The sequence below is a fragment of the Pipistrellus kuhlii genome, unplaced genomic scaffold, assembly GCF_014108245.1.
Source record: "Pipistrellus kuhlii isolate mPipKuh1 unplaced genomic scaffold, mPipKuh1.p scaffold_m20_p_11, whole genome shotgun sequence".
In the NCBI taxonomy this organism is placed as follows: domain Eukaryota; kingdom Metazoa; phylum Chordata; class Mammalia; order Chiroptera; family Vespertilionidae; genus Pipistrellus; species Pipistrellus kuhlii.
This window is the reverse complement of record NW_023425416.1, coordinates 46,952,981-46,978,711: the sequence shown is the minus strand read 5'-3', so window position 1 is coordinate 46,978,711 and position 25,731 is coordinate 46,952,981. Positions and strand designations below refer to the sequence as shown.

At 48.6% G+C, this 25,731-nt stretch overlaps 2 protein-coding genes across 5 annotated transcripts in view; both read left to right on the top strand.

The window, feature by feature from the left end:
* The first annotated feature begins 763 nt into the window (after positions 1 to 763).
* HIGD1A (HIG1 hypoxia inducible domain family member 1A) lies at positions 764 to 10,026 on the top strand. 2 transcript variants are annotated; one of them, XM_036432010.2, is made up of 4 exons: positions 764 to 905; positions 6,785 to 6,899; positions 7,948 to 8,082; positions 8,995 to 10,026. In XM_036432010.2, the coding sequence occupies exons 2-4, from the start codon at positions 6,803 to 6,805 to the stop codon at positions 9,048 to 9,050; spliced, it is 288 nt and encodes a 95-aa protein (XP_036287903.1). In that variant the 5' UTR covers positions 764 to 905; positions 6,785 to 6,802; the 3' UTR covers positions 9,051 to 10,026. The 2 variants fall into 2 exon arrangements, with proteins under 2 accessions (XP_036287903.1, XP_045435417.1); XM_045579461.1 differs by lacking the exon at positions 764 to 905 and having other exon boundaries at positions 6,766 to 6,899.
* A 6,311-nt stretch (positions 10,027 to 16,337) lies between these two features.
* CCDC13 (coiled-coil domain containing 13) overlaps positions 16,338 to 25,731 on the top strand; it is a 30,155-nt gene continuing 20,761 nt past the window's right edge. For all 3 annotated transcript variants that reach the window (XM_045579460.1, XM_036431974.2, XM_036431977.2), the window contains exons 1-5: positions 16,338 to 16,458; positions 17,998 to 18,224; positions 20,413 to 20,561; positions 22,416 to 22,558; positions 24,091 to 24,180. In XM_045579460.1, coding sequence (XP_045435416.1) covers positions 18,004 to 18,224; positions 20,413 to 20,561; positions 22,416 to 22,558; positions 24,091 to 24,180 — 603 coding nt within the window. In that variant the 5' untranslated portion in view covers positions 16,338 to 16,458; positions 17,998 to 18,003. The remainder of the gene's footprint in view (positions 16,459 to 17,997; positions 18,225 to 20,412; positions 20,562 to 22,415; positions 22,559 to 24,090; positions 24,181 to 25,731) is intronic.

The window sequence follows — 25,731 nt, the reverse complement described above, 5'->3', positions numbered from 1 at the left end:
CAGATGGTGCTCTGCACTCAGTATGAGGACAAAGTGACTTGGAGAGCCCAGAGATGGGTCAATAAAAGTCTATTTGCAGGGCCATTGAGTATGGCAGTAACTCCCAGAAGAGGCACTCATTCTCGGTGAATTAGCAGACTGTAAAAACAGCCCTAAGTCGTTGTTGGGGGAGACAGAGTGGGAGAAAGCAGAGAGGCAATCAATATCCAAGGCAGTGAGTGGCGTAGAGAGAGGGGTTCTTTATATAAGTGTGTAAATGGTGGGAATCAAGAGACTATATTGACATTTATAGATAGATATTATCGCTATTTATATAGATATAGATATACATGTTATAGGCAATTAGTCATGAGCTGAGCAAGGACAAAAAGCCCCAGAATAGGGGCAAACCTGGGAAAACCAGAACCTAGTTCCTAGGAGGGGAACCTTTCTTCCCCTAGCAAATCGTTGATCTCGTGGTTTGGACCCTCTGATATCTCACACCGAGGGCCACGCGGCTTAGATAAAACCTTGCAGCGGGCCGGGCTCCGCACACACGGCCCCCGCCTGACCTACGAGGAAAGGGCGAGAGTCACCGGAAGTACCCTCAGGCCCGGGGTCTCCGGAAGTACCCTCAGGCCCGGGGTCTCCGGCCCTGGAGCACCGCGCAAACCCCACAAGGGAGCGCTCACCTATGACGAGATCCCCGCGCGAGAGCAGGGGACTTCGCCCCTGCGGCGCCCCAGCCAATCCGGAACCCGCTCCGGGCCGCCCCACCCACCGCGCACACGCACGCACACACCGGCCGCTTCCGGCCTCCTGATTGGCTGGATCCGGCTGTGGGCGGGACTTGGAGAAGCCGGCCCGACGGCGCGCGCGGGCGGGGGCAGAAGCCGGCCGGAGTTGGAGACGTCCCGTAGGGTTTGGTGAGTGGACTGTGGAGGGGTCCTGGGAGCCGGGACGCCCGATCCGGGGCGGGAGGCAGCGGGATCGCGCTTGGCTGTGCCGGGAGCACCTTGGGAAGGGTGGGGGCCGCGAGGCTGGGAGTGGGGCGAGGCCTGGGGGATTGGGGACGAGGTGTCGTTGGGGGCTCAGGCCGGGCCGCGTGGTTCGGGGAGCTTGGGGGTCCAAACACCAGGCCTGGCGCCCCGTCGGGTGAGGAGAGGCGGAGCCAACGCGGAGGTGAGGCAAACGTTTGTGCAGTGAACCGTGGCCCGGAGGGAGGACTCTCGGATGGGACAGTAATGAGTGATCCGTGGAGGGGCAGGGACTGGGGCCGGAGCGGGGTGAGGACTGACCGGGAGGCCGAGCGCTCCGGCCATGGAGTCCTGACAAGGTCACAGGGAGAAAGAGAGCAAGGAAGGTGAAAAGGTTGAGAGAAGGGCGTGAAAGCACACGACCTTCCAGTCCGCGCTTGGTCTTCTTCCCGATCCCGTGTTCCTCCCCACCCCCACCCTCCGCGACCCTCGCCTGCCCTCCCACCTCTGCGACCATCGCCTGCCCTGGGGAGGGACAAGGCCCCAAACCCGGTTTAAAGCATCTGTGACGGAATTTACACCTCTTCCGGTTGGAGATTACAAAGCATAGCCTGGGTTTAGAAGGGAGCAGCCGAGATGATTCGGCAGAGTTCCTCGCCCTCCTCTCCTGGCGGTGTGGGGAGCCGCTCTTCCTCCTCCTCCCCTCCCAGTAGTAATCCCTGCTAAATGCGGAGGGGGTCTGGGAGCAGGGCCGGTTTGAATGAAAAGCTGTGAGCCATCCAAGTACCGGGCCCCGGCAGGACGAACCTGTCCGAGTCCGGTGTGCCGGGGCTGCGCCGAGCTCCCGCGCGCACCCGTCACTGGACGGGGTGGGAGGGCTTCTCCTGGGTCCTCACCCTCATCTCGGGCCAGAATCTTCAGGGTGGGGCCTTGGCATCCATTTTCCCACAAGCTGACAGGTGAGCGATGCAAAATCAAAACTCGAGATCGTTATTGTTAGGTGGTAGTTCTTGAGTCCGGAACGGCAGCTGTGAAGATCCGTCAGCCTGTTGCGTCATCAGATGCTGGTCAGCTCATCTTCCGTTGCATTTGGAAAGTAGTAGTAGTCGTGTCTTACTCAACGGACAGAGTAATTCGTGTTTTTTAAACTGGTTACTAGTGCCTCGCAATCTGTTGGTTGCTGTGTGTGCGATGAGTAAATGATAAGTGAAATCTAGACGTGGTGCTGCTAGTTGAAAATAAATCTACGGTATTCAAATCACAATTGAAATTGTTAGATAAGAAGCTGGGGAAGAAGGTTCCATTTAATGTTAGGCTTGCCTTACATATTTTCTATTTGTTTGTTTTATAATTCATGGAAAGAAATGTAGGCTTCTGTTATGGAATGGATTTTAATATTTTTCCAGATTAAAAATCTGCCAGCATCATAAGAAGGATGGTTTGGCAATATATTGTCAATCACAAGCACCCTGGACTCTGTCAGGAGAGCTTGGTTCTACTCCCAATCTGCCAAAAATGTATTCCTGTTGTTGAGCAATTCATATAAGCCTTCCTAACCCCTTTTCTGTCTGTAAAATAAGGCTGTTCACATGAATTAATTATGAGTTGTTATTTTCAAATTATATGATTTATAGTTACTGACCCTGGTACTTTAAATGTTAACCATTTTCAGTTTAGGTGGCTGTAAATCATGAATTCTTGGGATACTTCTAGGTGGTAATTAGAAAAAGTTATGAAAATCTTATATTCAGAGAGCTTTAATACATAATTTATAAGACAGTATAAAATATAACTTTAGTGTTGGATTTTTAATGTTTCTCTTAATGTTATCCTGAAATGTTCACACAAAGTATCCTGGGTCAGACATTATCTAGTCACTTAAAGCAAAATATCTTACCCATACAAACTTCAGAGTCATGTCATAGGTGAGCAATGGAAATCAGTGGATTTTCTTCTGTTCTTTTATATACCGGCCGAGACAGCCAGCCCTCAACCCTCTCCCTCCTGAAAGGATGGAGGGGACTTTTTGCTCCATTGCCTGGTGGATAATTAGTGATTCAGATGTGAGAATGGAGAGCAAAAACTACCTACTTTCTTGCTTTAAAATATATATATATAATTTTTAAAAAATATATCTTTTATTGATTTTTTACAGAGTGGGAGAGGGATAGGGAGCCAGAAACATCAATGAAAGAAATATGTGCCCACAACCAAGGCACATGCCCTTGACTGGAATCGAACCTGGGACTCTTTAGTCCGAAGACTGATGCTCTATCCACTGAGCCAAACCAGTCAGGGTAAAAATATATATTGATTTTAGAGAAGGGAGAGGGAGAGAAACATCAGTGATGAGAGGGAATCATTGACTGGCTGCCTCTTGCATATCCTACACTGGGGATTAAGCTCCAAACCCCAACATGTGCCCTGACAGGGAATCAAACCATGGCTTCCTGGTTCATAGGTCCATGTTCAACCACTGAGCCATGCCGGCCAGGCCCACTTTCTTGCTTTTAAAGACAATTTCCAAATGACTTCTTAGTTTAGGAATAATTAAAGCAAAGGAAGAAAACATACTTTTATAGCTGCAAAAGAAGGTGCTAGATTTTAAAAGTAGATTGTGGTATATAATAGTTTTGTCTCTTGTGATTGCAAGAAGCCAAGACCTACTGAGGTTACCATTTTCTTTCCTTAAGAAAGAGTTATAGAAATAAAAAAAAGAAAGAGTTATAATAGAGAAAACAGCATTCTATGAGACTGCAGAACCAAAACACCTTTAGAAGACTTTCTGGAGGTCAGTTAAGATAAGAAGCTGAAAAATGGGAGGAATCAGCTATGAAGGAGATGAAAAGGGAGAAGTGTTAGAGGAGTCAGCTTCTGAAAGGCTTGGGGTAATAGAGATCGTCTATAACAGCGGTTCTCAACCTTCCAAGGGAGTTTTAATACATAATTTATAAGACAGTATAAAATATAATTTTAGTGTTGGATTTTTAGTACAGCTACTCATGTTGTGGGGACCCCCAACCATAACATTATTTTCGTTGCTACTTCATAGCTGTAATTTTGCTACTGTTATGAATCGTAATGTAAATATCTGTATTTTCCAATGATCTTAGGCTTTACAGCAGTGGTTCTCAACCTGTCCATCGGAAAAAACAGATATTTACATTACGATTCATAACATTAGCAAAAGTAGCAACGAAAATAATTTTATGGTTGGGGGTCACCACAACATGAGGAATTGTATTAAAGGGTTGTGGCATTAGAAAGGTTGAGAACCACTGATCTATAAGATGTTTAATGTGATTAGAATGTGGGTTTTGCAGGGGAGGTGGAAGGAGAATTTGTGATAATAGTTATGCCTTTGAGAAGTTCATGATTAGTTATGAAGGCAACTAATAGACGTAGTAGCCTAAAATAAATACAATGTTTTAATTTTATCTGGTCCATTTATGTAGTTTCTTGAAGGCCATCCTCAAATATTCCTCTGTGAAACTTCCCAAACCCACTTTAGCTCAAAGACATCACACTCTAAATTCAGTTCTAATTGTCTCTGTTATGCTATTGACAAGTAATCACACACTGTCATGTCCTTTTTTTTTTCTTTATTTTTTTAAAATATGTATATTTAATTGAGTTTTTACAGAGAGGAAGAGAGAGGGATAGAAAGCTAGAAACATCGATGAGAGAGAAACATCGATCAGCCGCCTCCTGCACACCCCCCACCAGGAATATGCCCGCAACCAAGGCACATACCCCTAACCGGAATCGAACCCTGGACCCTTCAGTCCGCAGACCGACACTCTATCCACTGAGCCAAACCGGTTTCGGCCCTTTTATTTTTAAATCTAATTTTTGAACCACTAATCATTTCTGTGTTTGTGTTATCTCTTCCCATAATATAGTGAGCATCCTGAACCTTGAGCTTGTTGAACCTTGTATAGAGTAATTAAAAGCTCAGTAAGTAGGGGTTTAGTCAATTAGCAGATAACGGAGTACAAAAAAGAAAGTCTAGTTCTAATCTGAGTTTTCTTCCATCTCACTCTGTGATATTGCATAACTCCTCTGGATTAAGGTTGTCTTTTCTGTCACGTGACAGAATCAACTCTTCCCAGTGGAGATGGGGGCTTGGAGGAACGATTTCACTTTTCAAACTAAGTAGGCAGACCTCACCTCTCAGTTGGGTTTTCTTTGAAGAGCAAAGTGTTGGATGAGGGCTACTGTGTAGAAGGGAGTACATGCAACGCCCAGTAGTGAAGGTAAGATTTCACATGTGTAGTTGACTTTTGACTTTATTGTAATTGACACCAATCAGAAATTGTGCACATACATACTATGTTTGACTCCCTTATTTTATCTATGGGTAAAGTTTATAGGCAGTTCAAATCAGATTGGTGAAGAAGGAAGTGTATACATAGTTACTGTGACTAAGGGGAAACTGAATTTATTACCTCATTGTGATGAAACACCTGCTAGCTTCCTATGTAAAGGAAGATGATTGAAATGGGAGAATGGAACCTTTAGTCCCTGTGATAATTGAAAATAATCTCTTTTTTCCTGCCCCCTTATTTGTATAATGATCAGGCCAATATCTTGCCTTTTTTTATATTATTTAAAAGAATAATAATATTTAGAAAAAGAATTTAAGAAGCTCAGGGGATATAAGGTATGTAAGGAAAGACAGCTAAAGCTTGAGAGATATTCTTTTATTATAAAAGAATATAGTTTGGCCGAAACCGGTTTGGCTCAATGGATAGAGCGTCGGCTTGGGGACTGAAAGGTCCCGGGTTCGATTCCGGTCAAGGGCATGTACCTTGGTTGCGGGCATATCCCCAGTAGGGGGTGTGCAAGAGGCAGCTGATTGATGACTCTCTCTCATCGATGTTTCTAACTCTCTATCTCTCTCCCTTCCTCTCTGTACAAAATCAATAAAATATATTTTTTTAAAAAGAAAAAAAAAGAATATAGTTTGGCCCTAACCAGTTTGGCTCAGTGGATAGAGCGTCTGCCTGCGGACTCAAGGGTCCCAGGTTCAATTCCAGTCAAGGGCACATACCCAGTAGGGAGTGTGCAGGAGGCAGCTGATCCATGTTTCTCTCTCACCGATGTTTCTATCTCTCTATCACTCTCCCTTCCTCTCTGTAAAAAATCAATAAAATGTATTTTAAAAATAAAAAAATATAGTTTGATTTTATGCTGCAGTATTGTTAAAAATTATAACCTTGTTATAAAAATATTGGTTCAATTGAACATGTTATGTTTAAAAGGAGACATTTCTAGCAATAATATTAAAATAGAAGCTTTGTCCTTAAAATATGTAAATGAGTCAAGTAAAAATTTTGGCTATTCAGTCAGCTACCGTCAATAATGAAGATTAGTGTAATGGATTGGAAACTATTCAGAGGCGAGAACTGAAGCCAGGTAGCATGTTGGAATAAGTCAGCCAGTTGTAATTGAAAGCAATAAAGACTGCACTCAACTACACTTAAAGTGCTTAGCAGTATTTTCACCATGATATTGAAGAGGCAATAAGGAGTATCAGTTTGGTTTAAATAATTTAAAGTTATCAAGTTGAATTGATTAAGGATGAAGAAAATAAAAAACTTTTAAAAGGATGAAGATAGTCAGAAAATTAATAGCTACTATTTTGACAAAAGTTACTTTAAAATGCACTGTTATGAACAATGACATGCTAAAACACATGTATGGAGAAATGTTTTTTAGAGTTCATGGATACCAGATTATGGAAACTAGGATTATTTTAAGTACATCCAGTCACTTAATGTTCTAGTTGCTTTTAATTGCAGAACCTCATGGAAATTCTCTTTCAGGAAGATTCTTCAATCAGTATGTCATCCAACACAGATGTTTCTCTTTCTTCATATGATGAAGGTCAAGGATCTAAATTTATCCGAAAAGCTAAAGAGGCACCATTTGTCCCTATTGGTAAGTTTGGCTTTGACATTCTGATAATTAATCTATTGTAACACAATCAAAGTGTGATCAATTCATCAAATACATCCATAAGCATTGTTTTCAAATGTTTTTTCACGTGTGATTGAAATATGCTGAGATTGGTATGATAAACTATCATTATAAAAATGCTTCTTTATGTAGTTAGATTTTTTGCCATATTGACTCTTTTAGTGACTATATTGGGGATTGGACCCCCTTAGTCTTTGTGGTTTGCTAGGAGGACTCAAGAGGCTCATCTTTTGTTTTTTCATTATTGTTGAAAGTATTACATCTGTCTTCTTTTCCCCTCAAAGTATTACATATGTCTTCTTTTTTAAAAACCTGTTCTACTCACAGTTATAGTTTATTATAGTCTGTTATATTAGTTGATTCCCTTTAGAGAGGGAAGTAGGACAGAAAGGAAGAGTTTTCCTGGTTCTTTTAAAGGAACTTATCTACTGGATTCACAAGCCCACATTTTGAAAATCTTTATAAGTCTGTTACTTTTTGCTACCATCTCAGGATTTTTGGTCCTGAGTGGAGGGAATTAAAAACATGACATGTATGTTAGCTAATTAATGGTCTCATAAACATCCTATAAAATAAAGAGCTAATATGCAATGATCATTACACGAGAGTAGGGGATGGAGTGGGGTGGGGAGGGCCTGAGGCTGTGCCCTCTGCCCAGTGGGACTTGACAGGGGTGGGGCCAGCCAGGTCTGGATATCCTATGATTTCCAGGTGGGTGCAGGTGGGCGGGGACTTGACTCTGGGTCACGTGGTATGCCCCAGACACTTGACAGGAGGGAGATTTTCATATACATTTTACTTTCTTTCATCTCTGACACTTCTATTATAGAGAAAGGGCAAATAGCAATATTAAAATATTTCTTATAATTAATTCCCTTTTAATGTGCATGAATTTCGTGCATCGGGCCACTAGTTTTTATATACAGTAGTAGAAAGTACATTGATTGGTGGTGACATCATCTTGGTTCCCTGTCCCCATGTATCTAACATAATGGTGACTGTTTCTCAGGAATGGCGGGTTTTGGAGCCATCGTTGCATATGGATTATATAAATTGAAGAACAGGGGAGATACTAAAATGTCCCTTCACCTGATCCACATGCGTGTGGCGGCACAAGGTTTTGTTGTGGCTGCAATGACTCTTGGTAGGTGTCTTCAGGAAATTTCAAATTTGTGGTTTCCCGTTAACTAATTTCTTTGAAGGTACATACTTTTAGCTAACTTTGAAGCAGTTTTTAGATATCACTTGTATTTATTTTCCTAGAAAAGTGATTAATTTAAAATAGTTCAATTAGTGACATAAAATTACTGTGTATGATACAGGGTGGAGCGGAAGTAGGTTTATAGTTGTTCATATGGAAAATAATACAATCATGAATAAATAATAACTAACTAGCCAGAAGAAAATTAGAGTTTATAGATAATAGTAGAATTCATCTAGCCAAACATATCATAAGGTAAAACTGACAGTGGATGAAGGAGGAAAACATATAATTAGCTTAATAAAAATTTTTGATAATACATGTAAATAAATAATACAAGAATATACTCAGAACTGTAAACCTACTTACTAAGGTTATAAAGAAAGAAAGACAATTCTGTCCATCACTGAGTTTATAATTTCACTGAAGAGCCTAGACATGCATAGGGTTGGAAGTAAGATCTGTTATCTGGAAGAAACCTATGATTGCTGTTTTATTGGGTTGAAGATAAAACGATTTTTTAAAAAATGTAGGTATTACATGCTTTTATTGGCTTTATGATTCATTGACTTTATCTGGTAGCAAGAGCAGTGCTTTTTAAACTTGCCGGATAAATATTGAACAGTCTGAGCTAGTCATACTTGCTTCAAGCTACTTGGGAAATTCAAAAGAATTTTAGAAATACAAAATTTTTAAGAAGGCAAGTAAGCAACCGGGGTCTTGTTCCCTTTATAGAGATTGCATGCTAGCAAAGATGCTCCTGTTAGCTATTTTAGGAGCCATTTTTAATTTTATTCATATTAAATAAATATATTTAAATGCATAACCAGCATTCTTTATTTTCTTTTCTCTAAGGTATGGGCTACTCCATGTATCAGGAATTCTGGGCAAAACCAAAACCTAAGCCATAGAAGAAGAGATGCTGTCTTGCTCTTGGTGGTGTTTGCTATAGTTAGACATCTCATATTGAGGTTATATGTTTATACTGAAAATAAATCATTTGAGAGGGTCAGACAATGACACATTAATTTGAATATTGGCTTCCTATTTTGCAGGCTTGATTTCCCAAGTGACTACATTACTAGTGACTAGTTCACTAGCTAGGTCATTCAGGGAGTTAGGTCAGCACATAAGAAATGCGTCATTTTCAATGCACTTGATGTGGTGAAATAAATGTCCACCTTGTTAAACTCTTCTGGTGAAATTTGTTCTAAGCAAGAACAACATGCCAATCCTGGAGTATTCCAATTGCTGCAGAATCTCACATGCTTTTGATGTTATGTAGGAATCCTATTTGCCCCAGTTACTTTGACTTTAATTTGACTTTATTTTGGACTGAATGAGGACTTCGGTTTTTAGGGCTGACTGTCTCTTAAAGAACCCTTTCAGAACAGTGCATGGCATATAATGTTACAAACCCCCACAACTGAACGTGTGTGTGTGTTCAAACCTAACATGCTGATAAAGCTGCTAGAAGGTAGTATTTATTTTAGAGTCACACTTGTAAATGTAAAATAATTATGGGTCCCAGTTTAGCTCTTTTCTAATTGCAGAATTATATTTTTGCTGCTGTTATATTAGAATCATTTTTAAATGTCACCTTGAAATAGATATATGTATTTAAGTGCTAACACAAAGGTAATGAAAAAGTTTTTAAATATTTGCTGTATGTTCATTTTCTCTGTAAGAATCATAAATGTTAAACTAAACAAATTACCTATAATGGAAATGATGACTGATTGAAGAGCAAGCTCTGGAAAGACATTATACAAAAACTCTGGTGTACTACAGAAGGCTTTACTGCAGTTGTGAAATTCTAACCTGAATTACATTCCATGGTGATAACATGGTAAATGTAGTGTTATTAAAGTAAGTGAACACATCAAATGGTTTGTATTTATTTCAATATGGAAAAATAAATCATTCCTCAAAGTAGCATAAAAATTAAGTTTCCAAAGAGATAAACCAAAGAACTTACATACTTACATGCATATCCTATGGACATGGGCAATAGGGTAGTGAAGACCTGGAGGGTGAGTAGGGGATGGGAGGATGGGAGAAGTGGGAGATATCTGTAATTCTATCAACCAAAGAAAATATTGAAAAATTTTTTTAACTTTCCAGAAATGAAGGAGAGCATTTTGTATCTTTGGTAAGAATGATGTTTAAAGAATATATACCAAACAGGAAAAAGGGCTAACATTTAATGAGCATTTACTGTGTGCTACATACTGTCATTTAAATTTCCCAACAACCCTAATCATTAGAAGCTATGATCCTCATTTCATAGAGGACTTTGGCATGAATAGTTTAAGCAACTAACTAATGTCGAATAGCTAGAGAAGGATATAAGTTTGGAACTGGAACCTGTATTGTCAAGTGGTAGATTCCAACATGTATTAAGAGACTTGAAATGTTGGCCTTTGTGAAATTAATGCTGGAGTGGCGGCATTAATTTTATTTCTTATAAAATTAAGAGGGTATGGCATGGTCTTGGCTCACCACTGACTCTATAACCTGGACCAAGTCAGGATTTTCTCTCTTTTCCTCACCTCAATTCAGTAGTGATAAATGCGTCTACAGTGGGTGCCAGCATGCATTGGCCCCCCTTAGAGGAAGGTAGGAATAGGTCTTTTGAAGATTTTGAGTTTCTTATACCTTCCAGCTAGAGCCCCACTACCTACGCTCAGCTTGCCTGCAGCCACACTCAGGGTCCTCCCCACTGGTGCTCCTTCCTAGCTCACCCATTTGTCAGCGATGTCCTCCGGCTCCCGCTGTCACATTCTGGGCTCAAACTCAAGCATCTTTCCTTCCTCCTGTCATTTATCACTATTAAACCAGTCACCAGGGCCCGCCCGTTTTTCCTAAGCAAAGTCTCTCAGCATTCAGATTTGTCCTTTTCCTCTCCCTGTAAACCTAGGTCCTCCACCTCCCTTCTGCACCCACCTGCCAGCACAGCCCGAACCCTTGGCTTATGCTCTGCTCCTTTCCCGAATGTTCCCCCTCACTCCCAGTGAGTTCGGGGCACGCCTTAAGTTAAAACACTACCCAAATTCTACTTTTGGTAGAGCTTTTTAAAATTCTTCTAGGCCACAGTGAACTTCACCTTTTTTCAAATTGTGTCACATGTGAGTTTAAAACACAATGCATGTCCCACTATGATAATACTTGACTTATATACACAGCTTTGCTGTAAATAAAATACTTAAAGATTCTTCCATTCGTTCCTCGGAAACTCTTAAGTACATATTATCCTGACTCTGTCAACGAGGAGAGCTGAAATTTATTCAGGGCCATAAGAGTAAAAATCGACAGAGCTGGGCACAAATCCAGTACTTGAGATCTTCGGTCATGAAGAGAGACTGCATGATGAAGGCAGGTACACAGAGCCATGTCTGTTCACGAAATACTTGTCCTACCTTCCACCACCCACATACAAACTCTCCACCCAGGTCCCAAGCCTAGAATTTTTTTCCAGTATACTTTGTATCTTATCCTCAGATTTAATTTTTTTATTGTTGTTTTAAGATTTTTAAAAATTGATTTTTAGAGAGAGGAAGAGAGGAAATAGATGTGAAAGCAGAACATCAATTGGCTGCCTCCTGCATGCCCCCTACCAGGGACTGAACCCACAACCCGGCCTGTCCCCTGACTGGGAGTCAAATCCAGCAATCCTCAGGTGTATGGGATGATGCCCAACCACGCCACACCAGCCAGGCTTCCTCAGATTTTTTCCCCCCATAAATTAAAATCCTTAGCCAATATTTGTTTTGGCCTTTATAAGAAGGAAGGTGAGATTCCCATATACAAATGGTCTTGACTGGAAGAGATGAATGAAAAACTGTGAAATACACAAGGCATTGGCGACCTAATCAATATGGGAGAAAACGATGACCACGAAGACCAGTTGCTTTCCATCCTTGTGTTTTGAAAAACCAAGGGTGATATGAACCAAGAGTGAAATTGAGAAAGTTTGGGGCAAATGTAAATTGTATTACTAGTGCATTGTGCTGAGAGCTTGAAGCAGAGCCAGGGTAGACCTCATCCATCAGAGAGATCCCTTGGAACTAAATAAAGACTAATGAGTCTTGGCAGAACATTTAGTTTCCTAGTGAAATCAACGTATGATGAATGAGATCGCCATATACACAGCCACATCTTAGACAAAATAGCTCCATGGGTCAAATAAGACTTGAAGTGGCATTAAGTGAGAGGCTGGTGGCCAACAAAAGCCCAAATCCTTGGTGAGTTAAGAGGCAGAACTGACAGTGTGTATCCAGCACCTTCCAGCCCACAGGAACTTGAACCTGGAAAACGTGAACAATTTTTTTTAATTGTATTTTTAAAAATATATATTTTACTGATTTTTTACAGAGAGAGAGAGTTAGAAACATTGATGAGAATCATCGATCAGTTGCCTCTTGCACACCTCCTACGGGGGATGTGCCCGAAACCAAGGTGCATGCCCTTGACCAGAATCGAACCTGGGACCTTTTAGTCCCCAGGTCTATGCTCTATCCACCGAGCCAAACTGATTTTGGCTCGGCAACAATTTTTTAAATATATTTTATTTATTTTTTTTACAGAGAGGAAGAGAGAGGAATAGAGAGTTAGAAACATCGATGAGAGAGAATCATCAATCAGCTGCCTCTTGCACACCCTCCACCGGGGATATGCCCACAACCAAGGTACATGCCCTTGACCGGAATCGAACCCGGGACCTTTCAGTCCACAGGCCGATGCTCTATCCACTGAGCCAAACCGGTTTTGGCTCGGCAACAATTTCTCTCTCTGCGGGAGCCCCTGGCTAAGAAGAGGCATATTTACTAAGACTTAACCCTGAGGCAAAAATATCTCAAGGCAGTTTGCCTGTTTGCTCTGAATCCGTACCCACAATCTCCTTCCGGCAACTCTTGGCTTCTTGGGTGTCTGATTCCGGGAAGGGAGGGGCTCTGGATAAGGGTCACCATCCCCTAAAGTAAACTGGCGGCTTAGTGTTCTGGGTAATGCCATGACTGGCATAGGTCTAGCCCCAAAGAGACACTCCTGGTACAACGACCAAGTCTGGCTATGGAGCCTGGCGTCAAGCTGAGTAAAGCTTACTTCCATTTTGAGTCAAACAGCTAAATACGGAGTGGTATTTCACTGTGAGTTTATGGGGTTTTTTAAATTTTATTTTTAATCCTCACCTGAGGGTATTTTCCCATTGATTTGTAGACAGAGTGGGAGAGGGAAAGACAGAGAGAAACATCCACATGAAACATTGGTTGCCTCCTGCACGCACCCCTACTAGGGCCTTGGCCAGGGAGGAGCCTGCAACTGAGGTGTGTGCCCTTGCTCAGAAACAAACCCAGGACCCTTTGGTCCGCAGGCCGACGCTCTATCCACTGAGCCAAACTGGCTAGGGCTTTTCAATATATTTTTATTGATTTCAGAGAGGAAGGGAAAGGGGGAGAGAGATAGAAACATCCATGATGAGAGAATCATTGATTGGCTGCCTCCTGCACGCCCCCTACTGGGGATGGAGCTGCAACTGGGCAAGTGCCCTGACCAGGAATCCAACTGTTAGCTCCTGGTTCATAGGTCATACCTCAACCACGGAGCCACGCTGGCCTGGCTCATTGTGGTATTGATTTGCATTTCCTTAATGGCTAGCGATGCCGAGCATTTTTCATGTGCTTATTGGCCATTTGTGTATCTTCTTTGGAGAAATGTTTATTCAAGTCCTTTGCCCAGTTCCAATTGTGTTGTTGTTGTTGTTGTTGTTGTTGCTGTTGTTGAGTTTGCTCAACTGATTTTTTTTTAAAATATATAGATTTTATTGATTTCAGAGAGGAAGGGAGAGGGAGAGAGAATCATTGATTGGCTGCCTCCTGCACACGCCTACTGGGGATTGAGCCTGCAAGTGGGTATATGCCCTGACCGAGCATAGAACTGTGACCTCCTGCACACCCCCGGTGGAAGCCCAACCACAGCCATGCCAGCCGGGTTGCCCCACTGATTTTTGACAAAGGTTCAAAAGCAATCCAACGGAGGAAGGATATCTTTCAACAGATGGTGCTGGACATTGACAGGCAAAAAAACAAAACCTCCTCTTAAATCTCACACCGAATGCAAAAGTCACATAAAAATAAATCATGAACATAAAACTCTGGCACTTTTAGAAAATTACAGGGAAATCTTTGGGGTCCAAGGCTAGGCAAGGAGTTTTTACACTTGACACCAAAAAAGGAAGAAATATCAATTGGACCTAATAGAAATGTAAAAAGTTGAAGTCCATGCAAAGAGAATTAAAAGACAAGCTACAGACTGGGAAGAAATTTGCAAGCCACATACGCAACAAAAGACTATTTTCCAGAACATATAACGAATTCTCAAAACTCAACAAATATGATAGAAACTGGGTGAAAAGACACGGACACTTCACCAAAGGAGGATGTCCAGAGAGTAAGCAAGCACAATGAGAAAAATGTTCGGCATCATTATCCATCATGAATGTCAGAACCACAATGAGATGCCACCACACACATGTCAGAATGGCTAAAATAAGAAACAGTGACATCAAATACTGCAACGATGTGGAGAAACGATCGCTCATGCATTGCTGGTGGGAATGTAAACTGGCACAGCCACGCTACAGAACAGGTTGGCCCTTCTGTTTTTTGTTTTTTGCAAAACTAAACATGTGATTACCATACAACTGTACTCCTGGGCATTTCAGAAAAATGAAAACTGAGGTTCACCCAGAAACCTGTATATGAATGTTCATATCTGCTTTATTTGTAATAGCGTCAACTGGAAACAGCCAGAAGTACTTCCCTGGGTGAAAGATTAGACCCTCGATTCCAATAATTACAGGCTGTTGTTGATCCTTGTAATTAAGCCCCTATCCCAGCGGTCGGCAAACTCATTAGTCAACAGAGTGGCAAACCCTTTGCCCACCACTGGGTTAAACAAACCTGGGCACATCCATACTATAGAAAACCGCTCAGCAATAAAAAGAAGCAAATTATTGATACAACAACTTGGATAAACCTCCAGAGAATTATCCTGAGGGGAGTGAGGGTGGGTAAGTCAACCCCAAAAGGTTACACTCTATATTATTCCACTGAGAAAATATTTTGGAAATGACAGAAATTGAGAACAGAGTGGCAATCACCAAAGGGAGATTTGTCAAAGGAGGGGGTGGGAGCAAGAGGGAAGTGGGCGTGGCTATAAAAGCCCAACAAGCGGATCTTTGTGATTTAAGTGTTCAGTGTCTTCTCTTCACTTTGGCGATCAAACTGACATGGGATAAAAATGTATAGAACTAAACACGCACACACATGAATACCGGTCAGACGGGGAAATCTGAATAGGACAGGTGGATGGTGTCAATGTCAACATTCCGGTTGTGGTACTGTGCTGCCTCTTTGTGTATGTCTATGCGGGACTGCCTTATGAGGGGAAAAAGAAGGGGGTGGGGAAATGAGGTTTTTGAAGATTTTCAAATTATGAAAGCCTGGGTAAACATTCAGAAACCTTCCTCGGATCTTCTTTCCTAGAAATTTGTCTCCCACCCTCAGATGGCCCCTGGTTATGGTAGTGACTTAAATTGGGAAGTGCCTTAAAAAACAACCCAAGAGAGGTTTGTTTGTTTTTTTTCTATGAAAATAAACCACTATAAATCATTATATTTAAACTCCTCTCCAGTGCAAACATGAAAACAGCACTGCAGTCCCAACACCCACATGAAACAGCCCTTCCTTCCTCTTTCTGCGCATCCCTCCCAGGCCTGCTTCTGTGCTCCGTGGAGAAGAACACAACCTTCGCACCGCATGACCTTTCCCCCAGACATGTTTTTTTTTTTTTTTTTTTTTTTTTTTTTTTTTTTTTTTTTTTTTAATTTTCCAAAGACATCCAAGGTGGGACCGTCCACTTCTTCACTCGCCGCCACAACATGACCTTTCCCCCAGACTCTTTTTTTTTTTTTTACATTTTTTCAAAGACATTCAAGGTGGCACCGTCCCCTTCTCAGCTCCCCTGCGGAAGGGGTCCCTCTGCGCAGGACATTTGACCCACAAAACGTCCCGAACACCCGGCCCAGAAGGCACAGGACACCCGCTCCCGGCCCCGCACCCCCTTCCTCACCGACCCCGGGCCCCGGGCCTCGTCCCTTTGCGACCTTCCGGCGCCCTCGGGGCCCGCAGACCCGCGGTGACGTGTGCAGGGCGGTGTAGCTTGGGTTCCCAGGCGACCGTTGCCGGGGCAACGCGAGCAGCGTCCGGAAGAGGGGACCCCGCCGCGGTGGCCCCGGGCAGCAGCAGCGCCGGGACCGTTGTGAGTGCGGGGAGAGGCGCGGAGGGGCGCGGGCTGGAGCCGGGGGAGCCCGCACCCTCCCCCCCGCCCCCGGGGCCTTGGATCGGAGCCGGAGCGCACACGCTCGCCCCGGCGCGCAGACCCGGGCCGGACGCTCCCCTCCGTGGTCCTGGGAACCCTCACGCACCTGCGCCTCCTCCCTCTCCGGGCCCCGGTTTCCGCGCAGCCCTAGGCTCAGGGAGGCTCCGAGGGTAGTAGGTCGCCTGCCCAAAGGCCACCGAGGAGGCGGCCAACTCCGGTCCGCCCTGACCTCCAGCGCCCTCTTCTGGCCTCTGCTGCCGAGGCCTCGCGCCCCGCACGCGGGTGGAGCGGGAACAGCGCCACCTGGTGGCAGTCCCTGCCCCCGTCCTCCTGCTCCAAGGCCAGCCCCCAGCTCTTCTTCCATCGCTAGACACCTTTTCAGATGAAATTCCTCCCAATGGGCTTGGCAAACCAAGGCTCACAGATCAAATCCAGACCACTGCCTTTTTTTTTTTTCGTAATAAAGTTTTATTGGAACACAACCACACCTGCCCACTCACGTCTTGTCTGTGGCTGCTTTGCACTGTGATGGCACGACAATACCGTAGCTGCAACAGAGCCCTCTGGCCCACAAAATTTAAAACATTTACCATCCGGCCCTTCACAGAAACAGGAAGATGGACTCTGTTGTAAATTTAGGCTAACCAGATTTTTTTCTGTGAGTTGTTAGGAGCAAGGCCTAGAGGTGGCATTATCAAGGGGAAGGCGGGCTGGAAGGAGAGACTGCAGCCAAACCCCTCAAAGCCTTTGATGCCTTTGGACTTGGTTTGGGGATAATGGGCATCTCCTGAAGCTTTTATTTTTTTTTTTTAAAAAATTTTTAATTTTTAAAATATATTTCTTTATTGATTTCAGAGAGGAACGGAGAGGAGAGAGAGACAGAACATCGATGATGAGAGAGAATCATTGATCGGCTGCCTCCTGCACACCTCCTACTGGTGATTGAGCCCACAACCCACGCATGTGCCCTTAGCCGGAATCGAACCTGGGACCCTTTGGTCTGCAGGCTGACACCCTATCCACTGAGCCAAACCAACTATGGCTACTGAAACTTTTAAATGTCATGATTGAGTCCCATCCCTAGGAATTGGGATTTCACTGGTCCAGTACGTGCCCAAAGTCATATTTTGGGAGCTCCTGGGGGAGTCTAATGTTCAGCCAGGATTGAGAGCCAATGTTTTAGGGACAGGAAAGGGGAAGCATTGAGTCTGAGCGATGTGGACTATTCTGATGTTGTGCCAGGTTTGGGGGCATTGTCAGGGCTAGAGGAGGATGCTCAGCCCAACTTTGGTTTTCAGGGGATTGAGCTGAGGGGGGAGGGGGCTGTCTTCTGAACTTCCACGAGGCCACGTGCAAAGCTAAGCAGCAAACGGCAGGCTTGGGGGCTGCAGACCCGCTGACTGAGTACCGAGCCCCCCCGGGAAATGTGCATTTTGTGAGGTTTGCTTCAGCTCGGGCCTTTTTTTCCCCTCCTCCCAGGGCAAGATGGCAGCGGAGGAAGGCTCGCAGGACACCTTGCGGCTGCAGTTCCAGGCCATGCAGGAGATGCAGCACAGGCGGTTGCAGAAGCAGATGGAGAAGCAGAAGGAGAAGGAGCTGAGCCTCGGCAGCAGAGACGATGACCCGGAAGAGCCCTCGGAGGTCTTGGACGGCCTCCGCCTTTTCCAAGCCGGGGAGCAAAACCCGCAGAGCAGCTTTGAGCGGGGGTACGTGCGCGCCCGAACCCTCCCAGGAGCGCCCCCGGGAGGTCGGGAGGCGGTGGAGGACCGATAGCAGACGGTTGGACAGGCAGGTGGACTACACGTGCGCTTATAAGTTGAGACGCAGGGGTATATGGGCACAGGTGGTTTATCGAAGACTCTGGGATCTGGTAGGTCTGTGAACGAAATTGGGTATGATATGTAGTTAAAAGCCACTTAACGTTTCATCGGCATTTTGGAACTCGGCAGGGTAGTAGTTTATTCACTTGGATTTCCTTACGTTGTTTCTCGTGGAGACTGAGTTTGGGTTTCTGAGGAGCTGGCTGGCTAATGCTTGCTGATGGTTCGTTGAGAATCCTGGCTGACTCCCACCTGGGATTGTTCTCTCCTGACGGCACAGAGAGCTGGCTGTCCTGCAGAAGCTCTGGGTGGGTTCCTTGTGGTTTTGCAGCAGGTGGAAAAGTCCAAGAGCGTCCATGACCTTCGCACACTGCTCCGAATTCGACGTCCGTGAGCGCATGTAGATCTGAGCTGGTTACTAGCAATTCTCTGCTTGTCCTTTTACATAAAAATCACTGCAGTTGTGGAGCTGTCTCTTTGCTTCTGGCTTCACCCAGGATCTTTTTATTTTTTTCTTCCATCTTCAAATTCTACTTTTTATGGTTTCCCAGTTTTCAAAATGTCCTACTAAAAATGCTAGTTGATAAAAAAATAAAATAAAATAAACAAATAAAAGACCTCTCCATCATTGAAAATTCACATGGCTCTCAAATATTAGCTCCAACTTAACCCCAGAGCTATGTGCAAATGATATTTCTCCAAATTGGGAAACTGGAAGTGAGGGAGACTTGAACCATTGGTGGATTAACAGCACAACAATAATTTCTATAACCTATACCTTCTATGATGTATTTACTTCCTGAGCAGCTGTCTCTAGGGAGCCCTAACAATGGAAGTGGTCGCAGACGCTCTGTCCCATGTTATTCGTGTTCTGAAAAGAGCCTTGCAGACAGTTTATAACACACAAAGCCAGCCAACCGCCTGATTTTCTGTCCAGTTTCCCCAAAACATGGAGACTAGCCTGAACGTAAGGCTTAGAAAAATTCTGTCTGGTCTTCTAGCATGTGTGCGCCATGAAGACTGTTAGTTCCCTGCTCAACATCACTTTATCTGCCTTTCACAAGTTGTAATATTTATCGCTTCTGCAGTCCGTCCATTCTGAATGCTGTATAATGCATTTGGGATTTCTTTTCTTTTTTTTAAATATATTTTTAATTGATTTCAGAAAGAGGGAGAGAGAAGAAGAGAGAGATAGAAACATCAATGATGAGAGAGAATCATTGATTGGCTGCCTTCTGCATGCACCCCACTGAGCCCACAAGCCCAGCATGTGCCCTTGACTGGAATCGAACCCTGAACTCCTCAGTTTGCAGGCCGACACTCCTTCTACTGAGCCAAACCATCGAGGGCTGCATTTGGGATTTCTCCTTAATCCACACATAATTTAGGAGTGGGGATTTGTGGGGTTTTTTTAGTTCCAAACATACAAGTTTGCCATTTTGTTTTTTCTAGTGTTGATTTATATATATATATATATTATTGATTTTCTACAGAAAGGAAGAGAGAGGGATAGAGAGTTAGAAACATTGATGAGAGAGAATCATCAATCAGCTGCCTCTTGAACATCCCCTACTGGGGATATGCCCGCAATCAAGGTACATGCCCTTGATCGGAATCGAACCCGGGACCCTTCAGTCTGCAGGCCGACGCTCTATCCACTGAGCCAAACCAGTTTCGGCTCTAGTGTTGATTTCTAATCTTAGTCAATTGCCATGAAGGAAAGTGATCTCTAGCGGTATGTCTGTTATTTGGTATTTGCTCAGATTGCCTTTGTACATGTCTTAGAAGGAAGATGAATTCTCTGAGTGGAGGTTTTCTCTCTCTCCCTGTTGAATCCACAGGAAGCCACGTTATCCAGACTTCTTTCTCCTCTCACGTGTGCGCACACACGTGCGAGCGTGCAGCCCGTGGGCTCTGGGTCTCGGTTTTGAAACCAGTGTGTTACAATCCGCTCGTTGAGGGTCCCTTCGTCTCCCCCTTCCTGCTTTGTTCAGACCGGTTCCCATCCCCGCCCGCCTGGGGCCCAGCGCGGCTGGCCAGCCGGGGCGGGGGCTGACGCCGCCTGTGCCTGCAGGGTGCTGGAGGACGAGATCGAGCAGCTCCGCCACCAGCTCCGGGAGACGGTGGACGAGAACGGGCGGCTGTACAAGCTGCTGAAGGAGAGGGACTTTGAGATCAAGCATCTGAAGAAGAAGCTGGAAGAGGACCGATTTGCCTTCACAGGTAGCTGCCCCATCGCGGCGACGGGCAGAGGGCAGGTTCCGGGCGGCAGGTGCCCAGGGAGAGTGCCGAGGGTCAGCCGTGGCCGGGCTTGTCCTGGGGACAGGGGAGAGGGGAGGGCAGGGCAGGGAGTGGGAGGGGAGAGCGGCCAGGACTGAAGGACTGTGGCTCAGCCCGGGCTCCTGAGGAGGCTTCTGCGCGGGCCCGTTTTCTGTGGGTGCTCTGGTCCGGACATTGAGTCTTGGACGCGGGAAAACCCCAGCGGCAGCAGGCATTACCTCTTCTTGCACTGCCGCTGCAGAGAGGCGGGCGAGACGGGCAAGCCAGCTGTTCCCCGGGGATTTCCGAGGACCCAGCACGGTCTGGAATGGACCGTGGCCCTGCCAGTCCAGGCTGGACCTTGGCAGTGTTGGCCGGAGACCTTCCCCCTTGGCTCTGGCGGGGACCGTGGCTTTGTGGGTCTAAGGCCCACAGCCCTGTGGGTGTGAGCCGGACCGTGGCCCTGCACGTCTGGTGGGGACCTTGGCCTCTGCTCCGGGTGTGCCCGCGGAGCAACGCCCAGGCGGCTGGCCGATAAGCGGCAAAGGCGGGGTCACCCATGGCAGAGGGCGGCGGGCCTCCCTGCCTTTGATCTCGAATGCCTTAAAGGGCGGGAACACCCAGAGGACCGGTTCCCAGGTCAACGGCAAGGGACTTTGGCCTCCTGACCGCCCGTGGGGTTCCACCACTGCGCCTCCCCCTGTGCCCCGGCCGTTCCCGTCTGAGGCGAAACACCGGAGACCCGGCTCGGTGCCGAGAGAGCAGAGACACTCACCCCGGCTCCGGGCTCAGACGTGCAGGGCCGCAGGGCGGCCCGCCCTCTCCCGAGGCTGCAGAGAAGCGAGCGCTCTGCCACCTGCCCTCTCTCCCGGCCCCACCCCGTGCGGCCTCCTCCGTGGCATCCCTCCAGCCACCCCTCCGGCCTCGCCCACGGCCTTCCAGCTGCTTCCGCAGACACTCCACGCGCTTTCCTGCCCCCGGGCCTTTGCACTGGCTATGCCCTCCGCTGAGAACTCTCCTCTGCCTGCCTGGTCTCTCACCTCGTTCACCCGGGTCTCTGTTCACACGTCACCTCCTCAGAGAGGCCCACCCTGAGCACCCCGAGAGCAGCGTCACCCCCATCCCCCGCACCCCCTTTCCCGGCGCCAGTTTACTCCGTAACACTCATCCCTCCCGGGTATTGGAGTGCATATTTATGCTGGGTTTGTTGTGTGTTTTTTATGCCCTATACACCTTTTTCATTCACCATTGGATCCCTAACACAACGAGGGTTTGACACTCGGCAGAAACTAAGTGTGGACTGAATGAGCACGTGCTACCCCAGAACCCCGTGTAAGAAACAGCTATGCCCCCCTCCCCTCCCCAGAAGCGCTTGGCAGGAAGCGTTGCTTTAGCTCCAACCTCTGGTAGATTGGGGACCAGCTGGTCTAGGCCAGGCGGGGGTGGGTCAGCTTTGCTCTGTAGGCCTCTCTCCCTCTTGCTGGGACCAGCCAGCTGGCCTGGGGACACTGTTCTCGAGGAGGTGGCACAAGCGACAAGGGCCTCCCCCCCCCCCCCGCACCTCCACCTCCAACTTGTCTGCCAGCATCCCATCGGCTGGCCGCAGCCAGTCCCTGTCCCCCCAGAGTGGGACCTGGAGGTGAGGAGGAGCGAGCCTGTCACCGAGGAGGGCGTGAGGACTGGCACTTGGCCATCCTCCTGGGGCCTGCGGAGTCTCCCCCTGGCTGCGGTGGGTGCGTGCTGGGGCCGGGCTCCAGGGGCCTGGGCGTGCGAGAACTGCGCCCCCCACTGCCCTCCCCCTCTCTCCCTCCCCCCCAGGGTCCGCCGGCGTCGCCGGGGACGCCATCGCCGCCAAGATCGTCGAGCTGTCCAAAAGGAACCGGGTGCTGATGGCCGAGGCCGAGGTGGGGAAGACCAGGGTGAAGCAGCTGAGCAACCGCATCCGGGAGCTGGAGCAGGAGGTGAGGCGCCCGCCCTCGGGCACCCCGTCTCCGCAGGGGCCTCAGCACCCCGGCCGCCCGCCCCTCCAGGGAGGGAGCCGCCTGTGGGGGCTGTGGCTCCTCCTGAGGGGCTCGCGGGTCAGTGTGAGCAGTGACTCCCCAGTCTGCGGCGTCAGGAGGGGGGGGAAGCGTGTGGGGACGCGAGGGGGCAGAGGCCGTGGCGAGGCGGCGGGCACAGAGGTTAGGAGGGACTCGGGGCCTGGCTGCCCCGGTGGGCATCTCAGCTCAGTCACCGACTCGCTTTGAGGTGGTCTCCTCCCGTCTGTCCCCCGGCGGTGGTAGCAGGACTCCCCCCTACGGCAGTGGTCGGCAAACTGCGGCTCGAGAGCCACATGCGGCTCTTTGGCCCCTTGAGTGTGGCTCTTCCACAAAGTACCACGGCCTGGGCGAGTCTATGTTGAAGAAGTGGCGTTAGAAGAAGTTTAAAACATTTGGCTCTCAGAAGAAATTTTCATCGTTGTAGTGTTGGTATTTGGCTCTGTTGACTAATGAGTTTGCCGACCACTGGCCTGCGGTTTCCCGAGGAATGAAAGACTTCCCTTTGCAAAGCGCTGAGAGCAGGACCCAGCAGGGAGTGAGCACCGATGCCTGCTTGTTAAGTGCACTCACGGGGATCCTTGCTAATTGGAAGCTCGAGTCAGGAGCATGCGACCAACCGGTCTCACTTCTGTCCACCTTCCTCTTTCTGCTGCCCGGCTCCCCCCCCGTCCCCCCCCAGCTCATCCCAGAGCCCTCCCCCTGGGCCAGGGCTCAGCCCAGGCAGGCTAGCCCCCCTAGGAGCCGAGATGGAGCGTGTGTGCCAGGGAGCACCCCCAGCCTCTCCTCAGCTGACGGGAGCCGAGGCTGGAGCCGGTAAAGCGCTTCCTCCAGTCGCACAGCAGGCGGTGGTGCCAGATGCCAAATCCAACTCTGTGGCTCCGCAGCGCCCTCCCTGAGGTGCCCTCCTCATGCCTGGCATGGACCTGGAGCTTCTCTCTCCCGTAGCACAGTCCTGAGACGCGCCTGGGGCTCTGTGCCAGGCCCCGGGGAGCCTGCAGGCCTGGTTCTCGCCCTCCTGGGAGACAGACCAGCACCCAGGGCCTCTTGGAGGAGGGAGCATGCCCGGGGCGGGGGGTCCCTGGAGGATGAGCTGGGAGAGGTGGAGGAGGGGCCTCCATGCCATACGCCCGCAGCCCGAAGGTGCGAGGCCCCGAGTGGGGAAGCAGGTCTGGGAGGAGACCTGTGTGGCCGGGAGAGGAAGAGGATGGGGTCAGAGAGGCGGGAGTGGGCCGTGCCCAGCCTTGCTAGACAGGGCGTGGGCTTCGTGTGAGGGGCGGCGGGGAAGCCGGTGACTGACGCTTGGTGGCCCGTCTGTACGTGGTGATGGTCTTGGCCTTGGGCCCAGGAGCAGGTCCTCAGCGTCTCCTCGTCTGAACCATGAATCCAGACGGCTGTGAGGGCTCCGGGACTGCTGAGCAGAATTCGATATTCAGTGCGGGGGTTTGCTTTTGCAGCTGCAGACGGCCCTGGCCAGGCTGCCAGCCAAGGGGGCCACCAACGCAGGAGCTAAGCCGCCAAGGGCCCAGCCGGGAGACAGCGCCTTGGTATGCATCTTCCGTGCCGGGCGTCAGCGGGGCAGCCACGGGGGGAGGGGAGGGGGCGGGAGGGGAGGTGTCTGTGTCCAGGGGTCACCTCCACCGCACTGGGGAGCCGTGCGACCATCGCAGCATCCGCACAGCACCATGAGGGAGCCACAGCCCCGTCAGGGATGCCCCTGCGGAGGCCAGAGAGGGGCTCGGGAGGGGCCCGAGGACCTGGAACCCTAGGATTTCAGGACCTGAGGGGAGGGCCTGGGCCCACAGGTCGCCCACTCCCAGCCCAGCACCCTTCACAGCATCCTTCCTCACTGGGATCAGCATCCTCCCCTCCCACCTCTGCGTCGCCCCCCGGACAGGGAGCTACCTGCTGCCCACGGAGCCCTGCTTGGAGGGGGCAGTTCATTTTGTGAGAATTCTTCTCGGAGTCTTGAGAACATTCCCCCGGGAGGCAGCCAGCTGGTGCCCCGGGTCCAAGCCCCAGGACTCCGAGCCCCTCTCCCAGCCCCTCCGCCCTGGCTGCCTCCCACTCAGGACCGAGGGGCTTCGTGCCCGTCCCCGGGGAGAGCCCCGTGGGGTCCAGGGCGGATGTGCCTCCTGAGGGCCAGTCTGTGACCCTGCCTGGCTGGGGGGAGGGGGAGGGGGGCAGTGGGATGAGGAGGGCTGGCCCTCGGCAGGGGCTGGGCTGGAAAGCAGGCCTTTCCCGGTTCATCCAGAGCACCGAGCGCCTCCGTGCCCCTGGCCAGAGCGCCCAGAGGGGGAAGTGCTGGTCCCGGCACTTGTGGAGACTGACAGGATCTTCTGAGGAAATAAAAAATCAGGGGAGCCCAAGAGGGCACATGAGCGGCCATGTTGAGGGAAGGAGGGGGCTGGGCTCTGAGGTCACAGAGGGAGCGTACCCCTCATCTGAGGCAGCTGGAGGGGCCATGAAGGAGGGTTCCTGAGGGGGGCCCTGCTGGAGAAGAGGGTGTGGGTGGGTGGGGCCTCCCATCAGGCAAACCAAGGCTCAGAGCCGGGAAGCATCGGCATTTCTGTCACGTTGGCTAGCTGGTGTCTGTCAGCGGGAGGACCTTGGCCTGCAGCCCAGGGCCCATGGGGGGAAGGGGAGGGAAATGTGAGCCAGAGGAAGCTGGGGTGGGTCCCCATGGAGGGGGGCCTCCAGTGGCAGCTGGGTGGCTGCAGGGAGCCTGGACCGTTTCTGATGGAGGAGCGGGCGATGGGCTGCCCGTCTCAGGTTTCTCCTGGGCACCTCCTGACCAGAGAGAGAGCAAAGGCAATGCCCCGCTCAGAGGACTGGTCAGAGAGGAGCGGGCGGCCCGCCCTCCGCTGGGGCTGCAGGAGGCGCTGGTGTGAGCGTCCTTGGCGCTTTCTTCCCCCTTCTCCCCCCTCCGTGGCTGGGCTTCAGTTACCCCTCCAGGAAAACAGCCCGGCCCATGCCCCCCTCGGAGCCTGTGGAATTTCACTCTGGGCGAACACAGCTTGGAAACGGCAGGGGGTGGTGCTGGCCCAGCTGCCGGGCCAGGCGGACTGGGCCGGGCAGAGCCGAGGGCTGAGGGCTGC

What these genes read in the sequence shown, in the direction of transcription:
- HIGD1A (XM_045579461.1), top strand. Translation starts at nt 6,767, where the DNA reads ATGGAAATTCTCTTTCAGGAAGATTCTTCAATCAGTATGTCATCCAAC. An exon ending in GGCACCATTTGTCCCTATTG is followed by an intron (nt 6,900 to 7,947) that starts GTAAGTTTGGCT and finishes ACTGTTTCTCAG; the next exon opens with GAATGGCGGGTTTTGGAGCC. An exon ending in TGTGGCTGCAATGACTCTTG is followed by an intron (nt 8,083 to 8,994) that starts GTAGGTGTCTTC and finishes CTTTTCTCTAAG; the next exon opens with GTATGGGCTACTCCATGTAT.